Source organism: Macrotis lagotis, chromosome 5 (assembly GCF_037893015.1).
Source record: "Macrotis lagotis isolate mMagLag1 chromosome 5, bilby.v1.9.chrom.fasta, whole genome shotgun sequence".
In the NCBI taxonomy this organism is placed as follows: Eukaryota; Metazoa; Chordata; class Mammalia; order Peramelemorphia; family Peramelidae; genus Macrotis; species Macrotis lagotis.
In genome coordinates this window covers 266,254,065-266,274,212 of record NC_133662.1, presented here as the reverse complement: position 1 = coordinate 266,274,212, position 20,148 = coordinate 266,254,065, and the positions used below count along the sequence as shown (strand labels likewise).

At 43.0% G+C, this 20,148-nt stretch overlaps 1 protein-coding gene and 1 long non-coding RNA gene across 2 annotated transcripts; both read right to left on the bottom strand.

Moving 5' to 3' along the window:
• Nucleotides 1–3,977: 3,977 nt before the first annotated feature.
• Nucleotides 3,978–19,496, bottom strand: LOC141490217 (uncharacterized). The gene is made up of 3 exons (XR_012469095.1): nucleotides 19,413–19,496; nucleotides 18,740–18,866; nucleotides 3,978–4,391 (listed from the first exon to the last, which is right to left on the bottom strand). It is a non-coding gene; the product is annotated as an uncharacterized LOC141490217 (long non-coding RNA).
• On the bottom strand, nucleotides 10,176–10,729 carry LOC141490216 (small ribosomal subunit protein eS10-like). The gene has a single exon (XM_074190446.1). It carries the CDS (start codon nucleotides 10,684–10,686, stop codon nucleotides 10,189–10,191), a length of 498 nt encoding a protein of 165 aa, XP_074046547.1. The 5' UTR covers nucleotides 10,687–10,729; the 3' UTR covers nucleotides 10,176–10,188.
• Nucleotides 19,497–20,148: the final 652 nt, after the last annotated feature.

Sequence of the window (20,148 nt, the reverse complement as noted above, 5' to 3'; positions counted from 1 at the left end):
CCTAAAAGGCTATAAAACTTTGCATACATACCCTAAAATTCGCTCCTGGGTCTATTTCCCAAAAATATTATAAAAAGGGAAAAATACTTTTTGCACAAAAATATTTATTGCAGTTCTTTATGTTATGGCAAAGAATTGGAAATTGAGGGGATGCCCATCCATTGGGGAATGACTGAACAAGTTGTGATATATGAATGTAATGGAATATTATTTTTCTATAAGAAATGATGAGCAGGCAGATTTCAGAAAAAATCTAGAAAGACTTCTGTGAACTGAAGCTGGGTGAAGTGAGCAGAAACAGAGGACCACTGTAGCCAGAAACAACCACATTGTGTGATGATCAACTATGACAGGTTCAGTTCTTTTTAGCCATACTGTGATCCAAGACAATTCTAAAAGACTCATGATGGAAACTGCCATCCACATGCAGAGAAATGATGGAGTCTGAATGCAGATCAAAGCATACTACTTTCACTTCTTTCCATGACTTTCCCCTTTTGTTCTGTTTCTTCTTTCATAACATGACTGATATGAAAATATATTCACATGACTGAGCCTGTATAATCTGTATCAGATTGCTTGCTGGGGAGGGAAGATGGAAGGGAGGGAGAAAAATAATTGCAACTCAAAATTTTGTAAAATATGAAGGTTGAAAATTATCTTTACATGTAATTAAAAAAATAAAATACTATTTAAAAAAATGAAACAAGAGGTCCTCAAGTCCAAGGCTGGGTGCTCTCTTTCTTGTTGGGAATGGTAGAGAGTGTATTCTGATTTGGGGATGGATTGGACGAGGTGGTTTCTAAGGTTCCAGTTAATTTGGAGAATTGGTGATTGACAGTGGGGGCAGGGAAAGGGGAACTTGATAGAGGGCAGTGGTATAGTAGGATGACTGACTCTACAACTCAGGTTAGTGAGGCAGAGAACTTTTGCAGTAGACTGGATGAGAGAATAGAAGAGTCTGAGTGAGGGCACAGTTGTGGAGATCAGATTTCTCCTGTCTCCTATAGTTGCTTCTAGAACATTCCTAGTCCCCCAAATTCCAAAGCTCTAAAAGTGTGATCTTTGGTTGGATTCCCCCTCCCCTCTCACTCCCCCATAAGAGCTTGCATTTCCCAGCACAACTTGCTACAGGGGGAGTCAAATGCATGTCAATCAAGCAGGGACAAGTCCTTGAGAAGGGGAATGTGGGACAGCCCAGATGGGAGCAGTTGTCTTAACATATTACCCCAGGCTTCTCACTGTGTTAAACACTGGCACGCACAGAGCACCTGAGAGGTGGAAGGGGCCTATCCTTTTTGCACCCCTGCCTAGAGAGGGCTTTCGTGCACGAAAGGAGCTCCAAAGTCACCTCCCCATCTTCTCAGTTAAGGCTGTGGTTTAGAAGTCGGAAGTTTCAACTCACTTTTAACTCCTGGTTGATTGGGCCTTTCCTTCCTCATCAAAGAAGATCAAAATGACATCACTGTGTTAGAGGCAAGTTCCAGGGTGTCTGACTGGGGCTGATCAGACTACTCCGTGCTCTGCCACAAGTCAGGCACACACAGTCCACGTGAACGCTTGGGGTGGTTCTCGAGATTGAGGTGTCTCGTTTCCTTTAAGCCTCTCTTATTAGTTATGTAACCATAGGGAAACACTTCACCCTCTGGAAGTCTCAGTTTTGCCATCTGTAAAGTGGGAATAAGGAATTTGTAGTCATCTTCATCCTTGTTCACCTGCCACCCACCCTTCAGAGTGAATCTGCTGCCAAGGCTGGTCTTTTTGCAACCTTTTAAACTGCTCTCACATGCTTGCATTCTTACCTCTGGTCTTCCTCTCCTTTCCAGGCCCTCACCACTCACACCTAGACTGGTGGGCTGGCTGCTGGGCCATCTGCTTGCCCCAACTCTCTTCCCCTACCAGTCCATTCTCGACTCAGCAGTCACAGTGACCTTCCCCAAGCACAGACGACCCCTTTATTCAATGAACTAAAGTGGCTCCTTATTGTCTTCAGGATCAAATACAAAAGTCTCTGTGAGGTTCTTCAGAACCTGGGGTCCTCTTACCTTTCCAGTCTTCTTACAGCTCACTCCCCACCAACTCTTCAGTTCAGAGATACCAGCCTCTCTGCTCCTCTCATCATTAGATCCTCCATTGATTAACTGGGGCATTTTCACTGGCTGTCCCCCATGCCTGAGATACTTCTCCTCAGATCTCCTGATTCTCTGGTTCCATTTCTGTAAGAAAGTCTTTTCTTATTTCTCTTCATTCTAGTATCTTCCTTCTAGGTATTATTCCTAATTGAACTGGAGTATATCTTGTTTGAACAGAATTGTTTGCAGTCCCTTAGAGCAGCGATTGTCTTCTCTCTCTCTCTCTCTCTCTCTCTCTCTCTCTCTCTCTCTCTCTCTCTCTCTCTCTCTCATATCCCAAGCACTAAGCAGAGTTTTTTTTTTATCACATAATAGATAGGCATTATAACCTATTAGGTGTTAGGTCCATTGCTACATACATATGTAATATGGCTACATAGTAAAATACTTACCTCACAGGATTGTTATCAGGGTAAAAGGGAAACATGTCCCTGATGCTCTTTGCAAATCTTAAAATTGTATCAAAACATCAGTTATCATTCTCATTACCATTATTTTTACATTCTTCTGTCCTTTATGTTTGATGGAATTCAAATAGAAACAGACCTGGGCAAAGTGGCTATGTGGTCATTATTCTTTTCTGTATAATCTTTGGAGGACTGTAGGTGGGTGAAGTGATTGGTTTTTGTTGATAATTGAATGAAAGTGCTCATTGCCCAAGGCCCCTCTTTTGTGATGCAAGAGATGGTCCAGTCAATAGAGGCTTCTCCATTTAACATATCCCCCTTCCCTTTCACACAGTGGGGAAAAGTAATTTCCCTGCATATGGATTACTTTCTCCCTTCCTCTTTGTTTTGTAGAAAATAGTTGCTCGCAACTTGGGTTCCTGGAGAAGAAGAATGTCCACAATGTAAGACAGAATAACACTTTTTATTTTGGAGGGTTTTAGTGGTAGGCAGAGTACTTTCTTCATTACAGCTTTGAGAAGAACAAGTGCAAAGGATTGTTCATGTTTTGCTTTTTTTTTTTTTAACAAATGGGGAAACTGAGACTCAGATTGGTGAGAAGATTTGCCCAAACTTACTTAGGCAGTAAGTCCAAGGTCGGTAACTAAGACCCAGGTTTTTTGGCTCTGAGCCCCAACTCTGCTATACATGAATTGAACACCCCCTGCTACAAGACCTCTGATTCCCATAGGGAGGTTCATGGCCCTCCCCCCCCATCCTTGACCTTCAGATCTCTGCCTTGGTTGAAGGACATTTTCAGCCCCACATGGCTAGCCCTGTCTCTGTCAATTATATGTTCAAAGCCACTCACACATGTGGTTGATTGTACTCAGCACATGGAATGATGGCTGGGGATAGGCAGAACTCCTAAGAGGAGGGAAACAGAGAGGTGATTGATGAAGGGGGCAGGAACCTTCTTTTCTGGGTTGCAGCTCCACACAGCAAGACCCAACCCTTGGGTATGAGAAGAACAAAGATTCTCCAAGTTCCTGGCCTCTGGGGGGTCATTCTGGACAGTTCCCTGGACTTTGGGACATTTCACTCTGCCTGGGAGATCACTCTTAGCTTGACCTGAGTGAAGGGCAGAGTGAGGTATCACAAAGTCCACCTTGGGGATCCATCTTACCTGAAAATATTAGAAATACTAGAAAACTAAAACATTGGGAATCCACAAAAGAAAGTTACCTCTGTTCCACTGCCTTTTTAATTACTTTGGTAAACATTTCCCAGTTACATTTTTCAAGAATTTGATGCAAATTTTAACAACTCAGCTAAACTCAGTGGTTTTTTTTTTTTTTTTAGGATTTTGCAAGGCAATGGGGTTAAGTGGCTTTCCCAAGGCCACACAGCTAGGTAATGATGAAGTGTCTGAGGCCGGATTTGAACTCAGGTCCTTCTGACTCTAGGGCCGGTGCTCTATCCACTGCGCCACCTAACTGCTCCAAAACCTTAGTGTTTTAAGGTTTACAAAGCACTTTTCTCACATTCTCTGCGTAAGGCAAGGACTGTCAGTTATTATACCCCTAAAAAGAAAAGGCAACTGTAGTGAGAAGAGGGAAACTAGCAAGTGCCTAGTAGCTGCCACACACTATGCTATGAGTTTTTTACAAACATGTTCACAACTGATCCTCACAATATCCCACGGAAGTGGGAGCTGTGATGATCTCCATTCCCCTGGCAGGGCAACTTGGGCAGGGCCCCACAGCTAGCTGAGTCTGAGGTGGGATTGGACTCATTTGAAGTATGTTCAGCTTATGCTTGATGCTTCTGAACTGGATGGCTATCGAGGTCTCTTCCGGCTAGAGCTATGATCCTGCGATGATAAAAAAAAAAAGTCAATGCTTTCCACCCAGTACTGGTGAAGTAACCACCTTTTCATTCACTCATTCATTCCTTCATTCATTCTATCTGAACAAGAATCTGCTTTACAATAAAACTCTTGGCCATTTAACACTAGGTACCACCATGTAGAAAAGTCCTCTGGAGTCCTTCTCATACCCCCAACCAAACTTATTAAAACTACATTTAGGGAGTGGCCAGGTGGTGCAGTGGATAGAGCACCGGCCCTGGAGTCAGGAGGACCTGAGTTCAAATCCTGCCTCAGACACTTAGTAATTACCTAGCTGTGTGGCCTTGGGCAAGTTGCCTTGCAAAAACCTAAAAAAAAACAACCCAACCCCAAACTACATTTAATGATTTTTGCCAGAACTGATAAAATGCGATATGATGGGAGCCCCAAACAAAACAAGCCTTTTCCTGGGGGCACACCCTCTTTGCTTGTGACACTACAACCTGGGGATTGGGGATTTTTTACCTTCTGGACCATGGAGTGTGACTTTAACAAACTGTGACCCACAGAAAGGGTTTTTGTTTCTGCAGTCCAGTGTGAATAGATGTGTTTATTGCACAGCTCCCAAGGATTTCATGAATAGGGGCTTTTGAGAATCTTATAATACAAGGAGCTTACTCTGTATTCATCTTTCTTTCTAATGGGGAGACAGCAAGAAAACAAACATGTACAAACAAGTTACACACAGGCTAGATAGGCAATAATTAAAATGGGAAGGAGCTAGAATTAAGAGAGATTTCCTTTAGAAGACTTAAAGGAAGCCAGGGAAACCAGTAGGTGGAGATGGGGGGGGGGTCATTTCAGGCATAGGCAACACCAGAGAAAAATGCCCAGAGCTCAGACACGGAGGGTCTTGCTCATGGAACATCCCGGAGACTGGATGGAAGAGTGTAAGAATATTGGAAAGGTAGGAGGGCGCAGTTTATGAAAGACTTTGAAGGCCAAACAGAAATTTTGAATTTTTTCCTGGAACTCTTAGGGAGCCACTGGAGTTTAATGAATAAGGGGGTGATGTGGTCAAACCAGTGCTTCAGGTGAATCATTTTTATTGACTGAATGAAGGACAGATTGGAATGGGAAGAGATCCCAGGCAGGTAGACCCCCATCCCAGCAGCTATTGCAATATTCCAGTAGTGAGATGTTTGAGGGTCAGGCTACCCTGGGGCTTTGCCAGAGGAAAGAGGGGAGCAGATGCCTCAGAGGTGACATGGACAGTCCTTGGCAATAGCTTGGCTCTAGGTAGGGAGAGATAGTGAGGAGTCCGGAATGTCTCCTAGGTGGTGAGCCTAATAGAAGATTGATATTGGACATACTGAGTTTGAGGTGGCCTACTGTACATACAACTGGACTGCCTCCAAAGGGGGTGAGATCTTTCATCACACTGAGACATGAAGACTGGGGTACCACTTGATGCTTATGGTACAGAGGGCATTGCTATTGAGGACAAGGCTGATCTGGACAGCATCTGCCAGCAACTGGACCAAAGGCTGAGTCCAATTTTTTTTTTTTTTTTTAAGCCAGCAATGATTGTTCAAAGCTAAAATGACTGGAGGAGATCAGCATTTGAATTCCTGCCTTTCTAACTCAGAGAACAGGTCTCTAACCGCTAGATATCCATCTTCCTCACATTTCCCAAACACTATAAGGCTTATCAAGTACTCTCCTGTAACAGTCTGTTATTCTGAAAGGGATGAGGTACAAGCAGGAATATGCTGGTAAATGTTTAACAACCAGCTTTCTGGGAAAAAAAATGTCTATAGGACACACTTTAGAGTTCAAAAGTTTACTCAAGGGGCAGCTAGGTGGTGCAGTAGACAGAGTAATGGAGTCAGGAGGACCTGAGTTCAAATGTGACCTCAGATATTTGATGATTTCCTAGCTGTGTGGCCTTGGGCAAGTCACTTACCTCCATTGCCTTGCAAAAAAAAATCCCCCCCCCAAAGCAAACAAAAAAGTGTAATCAGTATTTTTAACATTTTCTTCATTTTTTTGAATCTAAATCACCCACCAACAAAAATATATCAGGTCATGATTTGGGGCATTTGTGATTTCTGCGATGTCAGTGTTTATGCTGAAAATTTAACAATTGGCTGTCAAGCTGGTTTGATCATCTCCAGCACACTACTGGATGTTTTTTGTTTGTTGTTGTTCAGTTATTTCAGTCATGTCTAACCCATTATGATGCCATTTGGGCTTTGCTTGGCAGAGATACTGGAGCAGTTTGCCATTTTCTTCTCCAGTTCATTTTACAGATGAGGAAACTGAGGCATACAGAGTGAAGTGATTTACCCAGGATCACACAGCTTAAAAGATCTGAGGCTGGATTTGAACTCAATGATTGAGGAAATAGAGGCCTAAGGCAGTTAAGTGGATTGCAGGGGATCATAGATGTAGAGTTGGAAAGGATGTCCAGGGGTCATTGAATCCTACCCCACAAAGAGAATTGGAGTGATTTCACAATATTCAAAGACTGAAAGCAGGAAAAGCCCTGGAAGATCATCAGGAACCCATCTTCAGGGCCATTCCATGGAATTTTCCAGACACTTTTGGTTAAGGACCAGAGGTTAAGTGGCTTGCCTTGGGGCTCACAGATAGTATCCAGGAGAATCAATCGATGATCGGCCTTCCACAAGCATTTCTCCACTCTGGGCTTGGTGCAGCAGGTGAAGGGTTGACAGCTTGCTATTCTTTTTCCTTACACTAGAAAGGGTGCTCTGATTCCTGGCTCCAAGTACCAAATCCACAATCCAACTGACACTTGGATAAAGCAGATCTTGAGAAGGGGGACAGCCATGAAGCCTCCAGTGGGCTCTTCCCTTTGAGTCGGGCCATCCTGTATTAAGGATGGAAAAACGGAGCATCAAGACTGTCCATTTCAGGGCTGAAAGGAAGCCAAAGACTCCAGATTGACTGAAATGCAAGTCCCTTTCATCTGCAAGAACCCTGCTAAGATGCAGGTTTACTGTGGTGGCTGTGGGAGGATGTTGCCTTGCCAACCGATATTCTGAGTTATCCAAGCAGATTTAATGGCATTACAGCAAGGACAATTTTTTTGTTTTTCTTTTCAAAAATCATTAAAAGAAGATTCCAGACCCACCTAGGAAATTCACTTAATCAGTTTAGTTCCGGAAATGACTATGAAAACTTGGATTTTCCCCCCCTCTCTTTTGAATGGCCCAGACATCTCTGAATGTTGTCTGCCTCAAGATGAATGATCGATGAAGTCACAGCTTGATGCAACGAACTGGGTTTTGTTGGTATTTTTGAAAAAAAGAATCATCTCCATGTTAGAGCATGTGCTTAGGACAGCCCAGCATGACTGACAAGTATTTTGAATTTCAGTTGGAAAGGTCTCTGTAGATAAACATATGAAAGCAAACCCACAAATAGAGCTGTGGAAAATCAGTGAGGGGGGGGGCAAACTGGCACAGCCCATCTGCCAGTCACCATGCAGGTGCTTGCCCCTTTTATAAATGCCCCTCCCCAATAGAATCCCAGAGCTGGCAGATGATGTCCAGTTCAGCCTTGTCCTCAATAGCAATTCCCTCTGTACCATAAGCATCAAGTGGTACTCCAGTCTTAATGTCTTAATGTGATGAAAGATCTCACCCCCTTTGGAGGCAGCCCATTCTCTCTGAGACAACTTCATTATTTAGAAAAGTTTCTTAATATTGACCTCTTCCATTGACTTCCACCCATTCATTGCTCCTGTTTCTATCCCCTGAGCCCCAGTAGAACAAACAATGCCACCTACACATGATTACTTGAACATGATTGTCCTCTCCTATCTGCATTTTCTTTTCACCCAGTTTCTTTAACTGATCCTCAGATGATATGAACTCTTCACCACATTAGTCCTTCCCCAGTTTATCAGTGACCTTCCTCAACTGAGATGTCCCAGAATTGAACCCAGGAGTACAGATGTGAGCTGACCAGAGCAGAGGATTGAGGGCTATCACATGCTTATTCCTGGAGGGATTATCTCTCTGAGTAACCTCATCAGCTTTCATGTCATTGATGATCACTTCTAGGAATATGACTCCCAGACTCATCTATCCAGCCATCCATCCTGAGCTCTGCACCCATAGCAGTAGATACACTTATTAGACTTAGCCCAATGCCTGTCCCAAGATCTGCCACTTTCATTCAGTCATGCTAAGATATAGCCATGGTATAATGCAGGTGAGGCTGCACTCATTAATAGCAAGGAAAGAATAAGTGAATGAATGAAAATGGAAGCAAAATGAACATGGGAGCCTACTATAGGTGGACCTCCTTCTCAAGTCAAGTCATGAATCTGAGTTTACTGGATATCTCAAACTGTCTGTCTTTGATGAATCTGGACTCAGCATGTCCCATACATATAGATAGATATAGATATAGATATAGATATAGATATAGATATAGATATAGATATAGATATAGATATAGATATAGATATAGATATAGGTATAGATATAGATATAGATATAGATATAGATATAGATATAGATATAGATATAGATATAGATATAGATATAGATATAGATATAGATATAGATATAGATATAGATATAGATATAGATATAGATATAGATATAGATATAGATGTGCTCTCCCTATCCCCATCTAACCCCTCTTCTGAACTTCCACATTTCTGTTGAGAGTACTACCATCCTTCCATGTCTCCAAGGTTTGTAGCCTCAGAGGCATCCTTGATGTCTTTATCTCTCTCCCTCACTGAACCATACAATCAGTTGTCAAATCTAATTGTTTTTATATCATATTATAGCATCAAACTTCTTATCCCTATTCACACAAACATCACTCTGATTTAAGGACTCATCACCTCTCACCTAGATTACTAAAATAGCATCTGGGTTGTTCTCTCTGCCTCAAATTTCTTCCCATTACAATCTATCCTCCTGGGATTTTCTTTTTTTTTTCTTTTTTCTTTTTAGGTTTTTGCAAGGCAATGGGGTTAAGTGACTTGCCCAAGGCCACACAGCGAGGGAATTATTAAGTGTCTGAGGCTGGATTTGAACTCAGGTACTCCTGTCTCCAGGGCTGGTGCTCTATCCACTGTACCACCTAGCCATCCCCAGGGGGTTTTCTTAAAGTGAAGGTATGACCATGCTACTCTGCTATTCAATGAACTCCTTTGGCTCTCTGTTATCCCTAAGATCAAATAATAAGGTCGCCCTCCATGTTTAGTGTGTAAAACCCTTCATCGACTTACTCCAATCTATCACTGAAGTTTATCATTCCTCACTTCCCTTCAGCTCCATATCCATACAAAGAAATGCTATAGTTGTTCCTCACAAATCCTACTTCATCTCCCTTCTCAATGCCTTCCATAGATTAATTTTATCCCTTCTTACCTTGGCATCACATACTATATGATTATTTTCTAGCGTTCCCTTGCTGCAAGCCTCTTCTCCTCATAAGCTCACATTTACTTTGTGTGTATTTGGTTGTGGAGATATTGTCTTCCCCAATGGAATATAGGCTCCTGGGGGCAAGGACTATTTTTTGTTTGACTTTTCCCAAAGCCCAGCACATGGTAGAAGCAATAAATATTTGATGATGGATCGATGATTGGGAACCTCTAATTCTCTTTAGCTGCCATGTCTCACTGTTGACTCATTGAACTTGGTGTCCAGGAAAGCTTCCAGAACTTTCTCACAAAGGGTTGCCTCACGATGCACCTCCTTGCTCTTATACTTGTGAAGCTGATCCCCCCCCCCCAAATTTTATTCAATATGAAACATATTTCCACGGTTTATTGAGGAGGTTGACTACGTCCATGACCAAATCCACCTCTAAATTGGAATTCTGTTGCTGACCCAGCCCCAGCTTCAGCCTTCTTGTCAGCACCAGGGGGAGCAGCACTTGGTCTGTATGTGTCTCTGTCAGCTTCACCCTGAGTAAGCCAGGGAGGTCGCTCACCCTTCAGACCTTTAGGCCTTGGCCTTCCTGTCTCAGGTCTACTTCTTCGAAGAGTGGCAGGCACAATCTCAGGGGGCAGGTGAAGGTAATCCCGGAGGTACTGAATGCCCTCATTGGTGAGATACCAGTAGAAATGCCTCCATGCAAACTGCTCCTTAACATAACCATGAGACTTTAGAGACTGCATGGCCTTCATGACATAGAGATTGGGCACATTCTTGTCTGCCAGCTCAGGATGCTTTAGCATGTGGACATCCTTCTTGGCTACCATTACTCCCTCCTTAAAAAGGAGTTCATAGATGGCAATTCGGTTCTTCTTGGGCATCAACATCTCAGCGGCGGGAGACGGGTGCTGCTCTACAAGGAGCCCAGGAGAGAAAGGTGTGAAGCTGATCTTTTTGAACCCAGGTAAAAGACAACTTTTTTCTCTATGGAACTTCCTCTCTTAGATTTAGCCCAGTGCTCTTAGATTGCCCCAGGATCTGATGCTCTAATCCAGAATCATGCTAAGACAATTGTTGTAGGGTGTAGGAGAGAACAGACCTATTAATAGTAAGGAAAGAGTAAGGGAATGAATGAAAAGTGAACATTGGAACCTATCATAGGTGGACCCCTTCTCAATTCAACTCATGCATTAGCATCTGAGCTTACTAAAACAGCCTGTCAGGGCGAGGCTCTTCACTTCACAAATAATGAAGTCTTTTGAATAAGAAACTCCCCTGGGATTTGGAACAATACTATCACTTTATTATTGACTTCAATTGTTTTCTCAAGATAGTGGAGGAGTGCTCCAATAGATCAGTGGTTGGAAGCTTTGCTTTACCCCAGAAGGGTCAATTGGTAGAAGATTTGGGAAAGTAAATTATGACTTGATGTAAGGAAAGCTTTACCAATTTTTGGATCTATTCCAAGAGCAATAGTGCTGCCTTGGTTCCCCTCATGCTGCTCCCCTCCCCCTGTCACATTTCCTTGAGTGTCTGCAAGAAAGCCATGTGACTTTCCCTTCAACAGGCCACCTTAAATTACCAAATGAACCCCCTCCCATCTCTAGAGGCCACCCACAAGCAAAGACCAGATGGCCCCTTTTCAGGAACAGGATTTGGGCTTCATGTTTGCATTGGAGTTAAGCAATCCCTTCCAATAACAGGTGATGGTAACTCACGGTGAGATCATTGGATCCCATATAAGGGACCTCAGTGGGTCCAACCTGGACCAGATTCCAAAAACCAGAGAATTAGAGTTCAAAGGGACCTGAGAGATCATCTATTCTAATTCCTTTACTTTACACTTGAGGAAACTGAGGTCAGAGGAAAGAAATTTTCCCAAATATAGGCAGGTAATTAGTAGGAAAGTCAAGTTTCCAAAATGAGCCTTCTGACTCCAGGACTTGCCACAAAGACTTTGTCAGCTACAGTCTCCAGGACCCATAAGATGACGACATTTCTAAGGCAGATTAACATCTATAACATGCTTTACTTACAGTTTTTTTAAAATTTAAGGTTCACAACAATTCTGTGGAGAAAGGTATTTTGATTCCCATTTGAGAGATAAGGCAACAAGGTGAGAGAATTGGAAGAATTTCTCCATGGTTATACAGATTTTATCACAAAGTTGAACCTAGGTTTCTCTTAATTTCAAGCTCTCCTTCATGTGGCACATAAAGGTGTGGTACGGAGTCAGGAGGACCTCAGACACTTGACACTTACTAGCTGAATGACCCTGGGCAAGTCACTTAAGTCTGCCTCACATCCAGGGCCATCTCCAGATATCCTGATTCATGTCTGTCCACTGGACCCAGATTTTCTGGAGAAGAAAGTGAGGCTGATAATTTAGCACAGTATTCTCTCCTCCCCCACTCATGTCTTGGTCAAACCTCACCATAAACTCAATGTTCTTTGACCAATCTCCATTCTATAGAAGGGCCAAACCAAGGTTGTATCCTGTAATGAGTCCTTGGGCCTCTTCCTTTGAGAATTCTCTTGATGCCCACCTCTCTTTTGCTTCATTTCTTTATTAACTTCACTACTAGCCCAGAATCAAATATGCTTCACTCATACTTTGCTTTTGTCTCTGGGAAGTGTTATGTCCAAGGAAAGCAGCCAGACCTGGTGGGACTCTCAGGGATATCTACAGTCCAGTGGTCACTTAATAACTGTCATTCCTTTCTTATTAATCATTACACCAAACATTAACACAAGTTTTGCTTAAATAACAATTGGATGATTCTCAAAGTGCTGCCTCCCTGAGCTTCCCAGTAGGCATTGTGTCCCTTGGTAGAGGAAGACACAAGAAGGCATCCTGGAACATGCTGCTTTAGCAATTTTTCTAGTTCATTGACTTGCCACCGTTTTAGTTTGATCGCACCATGACTGGCCTCTTGGTGTGTTTTTTTCATTTGCTTCATGAAGGGAGGAAGTTACCTGGAATAGTGAAAGCACTGGGATCTAGTTCTTCTAAAGATCAGGGGAAAGTGGAAGTTAGTTTCCCTTTCACGGAGTATCATGGAAGTCTTGCTTCCCAGGTGAATGTTGGGAGGTGACTGCCATGGCTTTTCCCTTGACAGCTCTGTGAACTGGCTCCATGCACTGACTGTGGAAGAGGAACTGCTCAGGGTCTCTTGTTGGGACTTTAGGAAGGGCTTTGGTGAGGAGTTAGATGGGTCGGTCAGTGCTGACAATCATTGACTTTGGAGATACTCAAGGGAGCATGCAGTGGGGAGTATGAGAATAGAGTTACAAGGTCACCACACACCTTCCAGACTAGAGCAGGACCTGACCACAAGGGCAGGACACTGACAACTCTTATTAGGGTGGAGAAGATGCCTCCAAAATGAGACTGGAATATTTGGGCAAGGGATATGTTGCTAGAGAGTCTTGGGCACAGTGAACCTTAGACTACAGCAGGAGGAGCCCTTTATGATGATCCTGGGACAACCTACCCTCAGGCTTCGGGGCATCATTTCCCAAGGTCTCCCTATCCCTATAGTCCCCTTCATATGTGAGGGTTGGACTTTCACTGGGGGTGAGGATGCAAGACCTTTCTTTAAATCATAGGAATATTGGAGATCCTTTCTTCTTTTCACAGAGTATGGAACTGTGAGGTCCACCCCAGGAGCTTGAGCGAACTGCCCAAGATCATCCAGAGGCTGAGAGGGACTTGGACATAGGTCCTGTGTCTCTTTCTATTGCCTCCCTCCTCTGAGGTCCCAGGTGATAAGCTTCCCATAATAATGGATACGGGAGAACAGAATTTTTGGCATGAGCAGCTCCAAGCAGACTCGAGAGAGGGTGAGGGTGTTCAGAGAAGGAAAAGGACTAGACTTGAGCAAACACATATTTTCCCAGTTGCTCATTGAATCTGGTTGCGTGAGTCAAAAGCCTCTAGTCCGAATCCCAGCTTTTTTTTTTTTTGCCTATTTGTCTGCCTTGGGTCAGATCCTCATCTGTAATTCAAGTCAATCCAATGAACATTCATTAAGTTCCTGCTATGAGACAGTCACTGTACTAAGGATGGGGGGGTTAAAAAAAAGAGGCAAAAGACCGCTCCCATTCTCAGGGAGCTTCAATCTAATGAGGGAGACAGCAGGCAAGCAAATCTATGCAAATCAAACCATATAGCATCAATAACCACCCCAGAGGAGACATTGGGATGAAGAGGGATTAGGAAGGCTTCCTGTAGGAGATCCTTTTGGATTGCTACTTTAAAGGAAGCCAGAGAGGTGGTCCTGGGACTTTTAGGATCCTAGACTACCTGAGATGTCAGCTTATAGTCTACAACTTCTGGCTCCAGATTTAGGAGGCTTGAAGATGATCCAGTTTTATCTTTCCCTTGAATTCTGGCAAAGCATTGAACATCCATTATCTCATTTGATCTTGACAGCTCCTTGGAAGGTAGGTGTTGTTATTTCACCATTTTATGGAGGAGGAACCTGATACTCAGGAAGGACAGGGACTTGTCCAGGGTCCAAGGTCTGGTAAGTATCAGAGATGGGAATTGAACCTAGATCTTTCTGACATCAAGCCTGGTGCCCAATCTACCGTGCCATGTTGGCTCCTATGGCCTAATAATTCTCTCACATGGAACCCCAGTTACTCATTTTAGAGTGCTTTCTTCAAACCTGTGACCAGTGAGGTTCTAAAGCCCCCATCTGTGCTGTCTTCTTTCAGCAGCATCGGCCCCAGTTTCCCTGCTAAAACATTCAGATCTGATCCTGCTCCCATGACCACAGAATTAACATTATGAATAGCTAACTTTCAAGAGGAGCCCAAGTGTGAGGGACTCCACAGAGAAAAGTTCATGAAAATGAGAAAGTAACAATCTGACAGGCAGTCAATTAGGGGAGGCAGCTTAAGAGCCCGCCCCAGGAGGAAGCAGTGAGATATTCAGTGAAGTTGGTGACTTTCTCCCTCACCCACAGACCAAGGGAAGGATCTCAGCAGTCTATTATAAGCACACTATCCTCTGTAGAGCCAGACATGCCACCCTGGCCTCAGTAATGTGGGCATCTGCCAAATCAACAAATCTTCAGAGAATGCTCTTCCTACCCCCATCCCATCTGATTGTGTGAAGTAATTGAGACAATATGAATTATCTTTTGACCAAAAATTTAAAAAATGAAAACAGGGTTAGGGTAACATGTTTTTGTCATTCAGATAATTTCCTTTCCCTTCCTTTTCTCCTAATCTTTTCCCCCACCCACTTTTGGAACAGAGATAGTACAAGGACACCAACTACTCAGACTTATTTACATTGTATTTGAATTTAGGGGTAAAATCTTTCCAAATAGCAAGTTTTTGGGGTGGGAAGATAGTGCAAGGATAATTCTCTCCAGTATTTTGTTCAGTCATTTTTCAGTCATGACCTACTCTTTATGATCTCTTTTGGGATTTTCTTGACAAAAAAATACTAGAGTGGTTTGTCATTTTCTTCTTCTGCCATTTTACAGATGAAGAAACTGAGGTAAACAGGGTTCAGTGAATTGCCAACAGCTCCACAGCTATTAAGTGCTTGGGGTTAGATTTGAACTTAAGTCTTTCTGAGTCCAAGTCTAACACTCTAACCTGGTATATACTATATTATCTCTAATGTAATTCTAGGCAATAAGGAAAAACAGGGTCCCTGTCCTCAAGGAGTTTATATTTTAATGAAACATGAAAGTGTTTCTCAGAAAAACTGAGACTTGAGAGAAACACCGAAATTTAGAAAGGTCAAGATCACCCTCTCCGTCCTTGATTTTGTCCTGTCATTGTACTTTGATGGAGGAGAGAGTAAGCATGGACAACATTGGGCACCTGTGCCTCACTTAAATCTGATTCACATGCAAGTCAAGCTATCACTCTTCAAAAACTAAGAATGAACAACAATGGGGTCCTTTCTCTGGCAGGGTGGTTTCCAAGAGAACATTATATTGCACTTGGAAGGGGATCTGGGCTATATAGTCTTAAATCTATGTGGGAACACACATAGCTATAAACTATTTAGACTGGCAGTAGTAAGCAGCATCCCTGGAAAAATTTTACTTATTGATTCTCTCTCTCTCTCTCTCTCCCCTTCCTCCTTGCTCCTCTCTTTCCCTTTCTCCTCCTTTCTCCCTCCTTTTCTTCCTTTTCCCTCTCATCCTCTCCTTTACTCTTCTTCTTCTTCTTCCCTCTCTCCCTTCCTCCCTCATTTTTCTCACCTTTCCCTCTCAGTTGACTTTGCAAACTGTAGAGTACAATATCACGGTGAGTTCTGTCACAGGAAAAATGTGTGTATTCAGTTTTCCTCATAGAAAAGCAAATTAAGATCATAGAAAAGACAGTATAGGGGCGGCTAGGTGGCGTAGTGGATAAAGCACCAGCCTTGGAGTCAGGAGTACCTGGGTTCAAATCTGGTCTCAGACACTTAATAATTACCTATCTGTGTGGCCTTGGGCAAGCCACTTACCCCCATTTGCCTTGCAAAAACCTAAAAAAAAAGAAAAACAAAAGAAAAGACAGTATAAATAATGACACTGAAAATAAAATTCCCTTATGACATGTTTAGGGGACCATGTGGATTCTCAGAAATAGTAGAGAGTTCATTCTGAATCTGGATTTGAGATCCCTCCAATACTCAGAAAGTCCAATGGGTTTGTCTTTTTCATTGAAGACATTTCCTCCAGTCATTTTGAATATGTCATCCATGCCTGTCTATCCTTTGCCACTCTTATCCATCTCCTCTCTTAAGGAGCTCTACCCTACTTGCTGCAGAGTTTGATCTCTCTTAGCATTGAGAAGGTACCAGTGGAACACAAGGCTGACCACCACCCATTCTTCATTTTTGATAATGATTGATGACCTTTGTAATCATGCCCACATTTCTTTGTTGCCATTCTTTACAACAGAGATCACTATCCTCTACCATTACCCTGTGATCTTTGGCATCAGGGAAGGAAAAAATAGAATGTTATGGGTTCCTTGAAGGTATTTGACACTACAATGGAGGGAATCCAAATGGAAGAATGATTCCTTATGGGAGGTGAAATCTTCTAGGTGCTCCTATATGTGAGCGATACTGTACTGATGATGCCAAGACTTGAACAATTGCAGAACTTCCTGGAAGAGATCTTTCATCACTCAAAGAAGTTTGGCCTGGGCAGCTCGATGGTGTAGTGAATGGATCACTGGATGCAGTTGTAAGATCTGAGATGAACTGCTGACTCAGCCACTTAGTAGCTGTGTGACCCTGGGCAAGTAAATTAGCCTCTTTCGACCTCAGTAGTCTATAATGAAGAATCTTTGTAAATCTGAAGAATCATACAAATGCTCATTATTATCGTTCATTTAGGAATAAATAACCAGAAAAAATTGCCAGTTGTCCAGATTATGATATGCATTGAATAAATGACCCTTAGATCTTGTCTATTGGCATGTTTACATTTAGACCATATTGAGCAGACTGAATTACCTTTGGAAAATGACCGAATTCTCTTAACAACACCAAGCTTCCCCCAGAAATCCAAGCCCAATTCTTTAGCATCAACATTGTTCTAGCAAGCCTATGGGACATGGAAGCCTTTGATTTCTGATTCTGAAGAAATGAAAATGCTGATCACCCAAGGGGCAACAGGAAAGATCACTCAATCACATCCTTCCCCTAATTCTTTATTTCTGGTCATCTCACTTAGATCCTTCCCATCTCTCAAGTACTGAGTCATTTTTTAATTAGCTTTCTCCTAGATCCAATCAGATACCAAGCCCTTTCGCTTTCCTATCATAGTTCTCCTGTCTCCTCCTTTCTTTCCCCATTGCCTAATTCTAGTTGAGAACATTATTATCCCTTGATTAGACTATGACCATCCCCTTGCTTTGGTCTTCCTGGCCCCAACCCATTAGTCTCCAAGCCATCAGCCATTTTGCTGTCCAATGGACAAATCTTCCACATCACATCTCTTTCACGAACTTCCAGTCTCCTCATTGTCTACAGAATACATGAGATACAACTTCTCTTAGCACTCGAGGTTTCCCATGAGTTTTCTTCAACCTTGTTGCCAGGTCTGTTTCATGGGGCATCCCTTACTGCCTTAAGGTATCCCAGCTAGATTGGACTCATTGTATATCCTTACTCTTTTGATCTGGTTCTCTCCCCTCTCAGCACCTACGCTCACAATGTTTTCCCAGAACCTGGTGCATTGGCCCCAAACTCTACCTGTTAAAGTCTATCCTTTCTATTCTTTCTTTCTTTTGTTGGGGGGGGGGGATTCAAGGGGTTAAGTGACCTGTCCAAGGTCACACAGCTAGATAATTATTAAGTGTCTGAAGCTGGATTTGAACTCAGGTCCTCCTGACTCCAGGACTAGTCTATCTATTGCACCACCTAGCTGCCCCAAGTTTATCCTTTCTTTAATTTTTTAACTTATTTTTTCCAACTAAAAACATTTATCTTCTTTCCCACCATCCTACTGGAAAAAAGTAGGGAGTTGGGGGGACCTAACCCTTGTAACAAATATGTATAACAAGAAAAACAAATTTCTACCATGTCCATGAACCCACCAATTCTCTGTCAAGAGGTGGGTAGCAGGATTCATTATCAGGACTTATACTTGGACACTTTTCCTCAGAGTTCTTAGGGCTTTCAGAGTTTGCTCTCTGTTTTTCCCAGGCACACTTCTGGTGTTACCTTCTCCATGAGGTAACTTGACCAAAGGAGTCTCTGCTCTCCTTCAGGTTGGTGGGAGTCCTCTGCCCAACTCTCAGTCTCACCTCTATCATAGTCATTGGTCCCTCTCCCCCACTTCTATTATAGCCCACTCTAAAGGGATCGTAGAATTTGAGAAAGACACGTAGAGAGGATCCAAGACAATCCCTTCCCTTTTAGGAGGACCAAAGTCAGGCTCAGAGAATGTGAATGGGCTCTAAACTCACCAACAATGAGGTACAGAAAAGGGACTATGATCCAGGGCCTCTGGCTTCACATCCCATGCTCTTTAAGGGGGTGTAGGACCATGTTCAACATCTCTCTCTTTACAACATTTTTTTTCATTTGCTTGGACTGTAAAAAATGAAATAATAAAAACTTTATGGGATCAGAGAGTTGGAAGAGACTTGAAAAGACATTGAATCCAATTCTTTCATTTTATAGTTTGAAAATGAAGCTGAGAGATGGGCGGTGACATATTCAAGGTCACACAGCTATCAAGGGTCAGAGACTGGGGCTTCTGCCCCCAGAAGGAGCCCACTTTCCCATTCTTCTCCTCTGTTTTTGAAAGCTGGAATGGCTACAAAGTCTCATATACAAGGTTGTCAGAATAAAAACCTGCCAAACTGAATGGCCAATACTCAGAGCTAAATTGCATAATTCAAAGGAAGATCCATTAGTGACCCTAACCTTGGTTATATTACACATTCAAATGATAAGAATGACACGTGGAAGCACTTGGAGGCTGGAATTATTCCCATAAGTCTGACTGTAACAGAATGATATCATGTGTTGACTGTTGATGGTGACCCGTGGCGCCAAAGGTGATTCTATCAGTTCCCCGGTCCCCAGCTCCGACCATTGGATTGATGTTTATCTTGTGAATTATATATTACTTACTCAGGGTTGAGACTTGAACGAGCCCCCTATCAGCTCAGATCAGTTGGCAGAAAGATCAGGGTAGTTACCTCCCATCTGGCTCAGTCAAAGGGATTCAGTCAAAGAGACTCTGCCTCTTGGGGAAAGTCACTGCTCTGTGATGTTAGCACCTGGCATGGTCCCAATGTCATACTTAAAGAGGGGAGTGTATAATGGGGTCACTAGGGACATCCCATTGCTAATTGGGTGACCTCTCCGAGCTTGTCTTTTACAGAATTAGTATTTGGAACCTGGGGGCTTCCCTCCTTGCCCCCTCCCTCTCCTACAGAACCTTGACTGGGGATTCTGACACCTCAGGCAGTCTAACTCCGATCTCTATAACTTTGCTCTGCCTCCCATGTCTAGGGTGCTTTCTCTCCTCACCTCTTACCATGGCCAAACAGTCAACTCAGAAACACCACGAATGCCAGCGACACCATCAGAAAATGGGAACCTTTCTCTTTAGTTCTAAGTTCAAACTGCCACCCTTCAAGTCTGACCATGGCTGTGACGCTTTAGAGCCTGTTTGCAGTGGGAGCAACATTTTCAGGAAAAATTGATTTGCAAGGAGGGAGTGTTGAAGCTCTGGAGAGAGCTAGCTCATAGAGTAATGGTAAATTGAAACTCAGGAAGACGTGGGTTCAAATCCCTCTCAGACACTGACTAACTTTGACCATGGACAAATCGACTGAGTTTGTTAAGCCTCAATTTCTGTCAT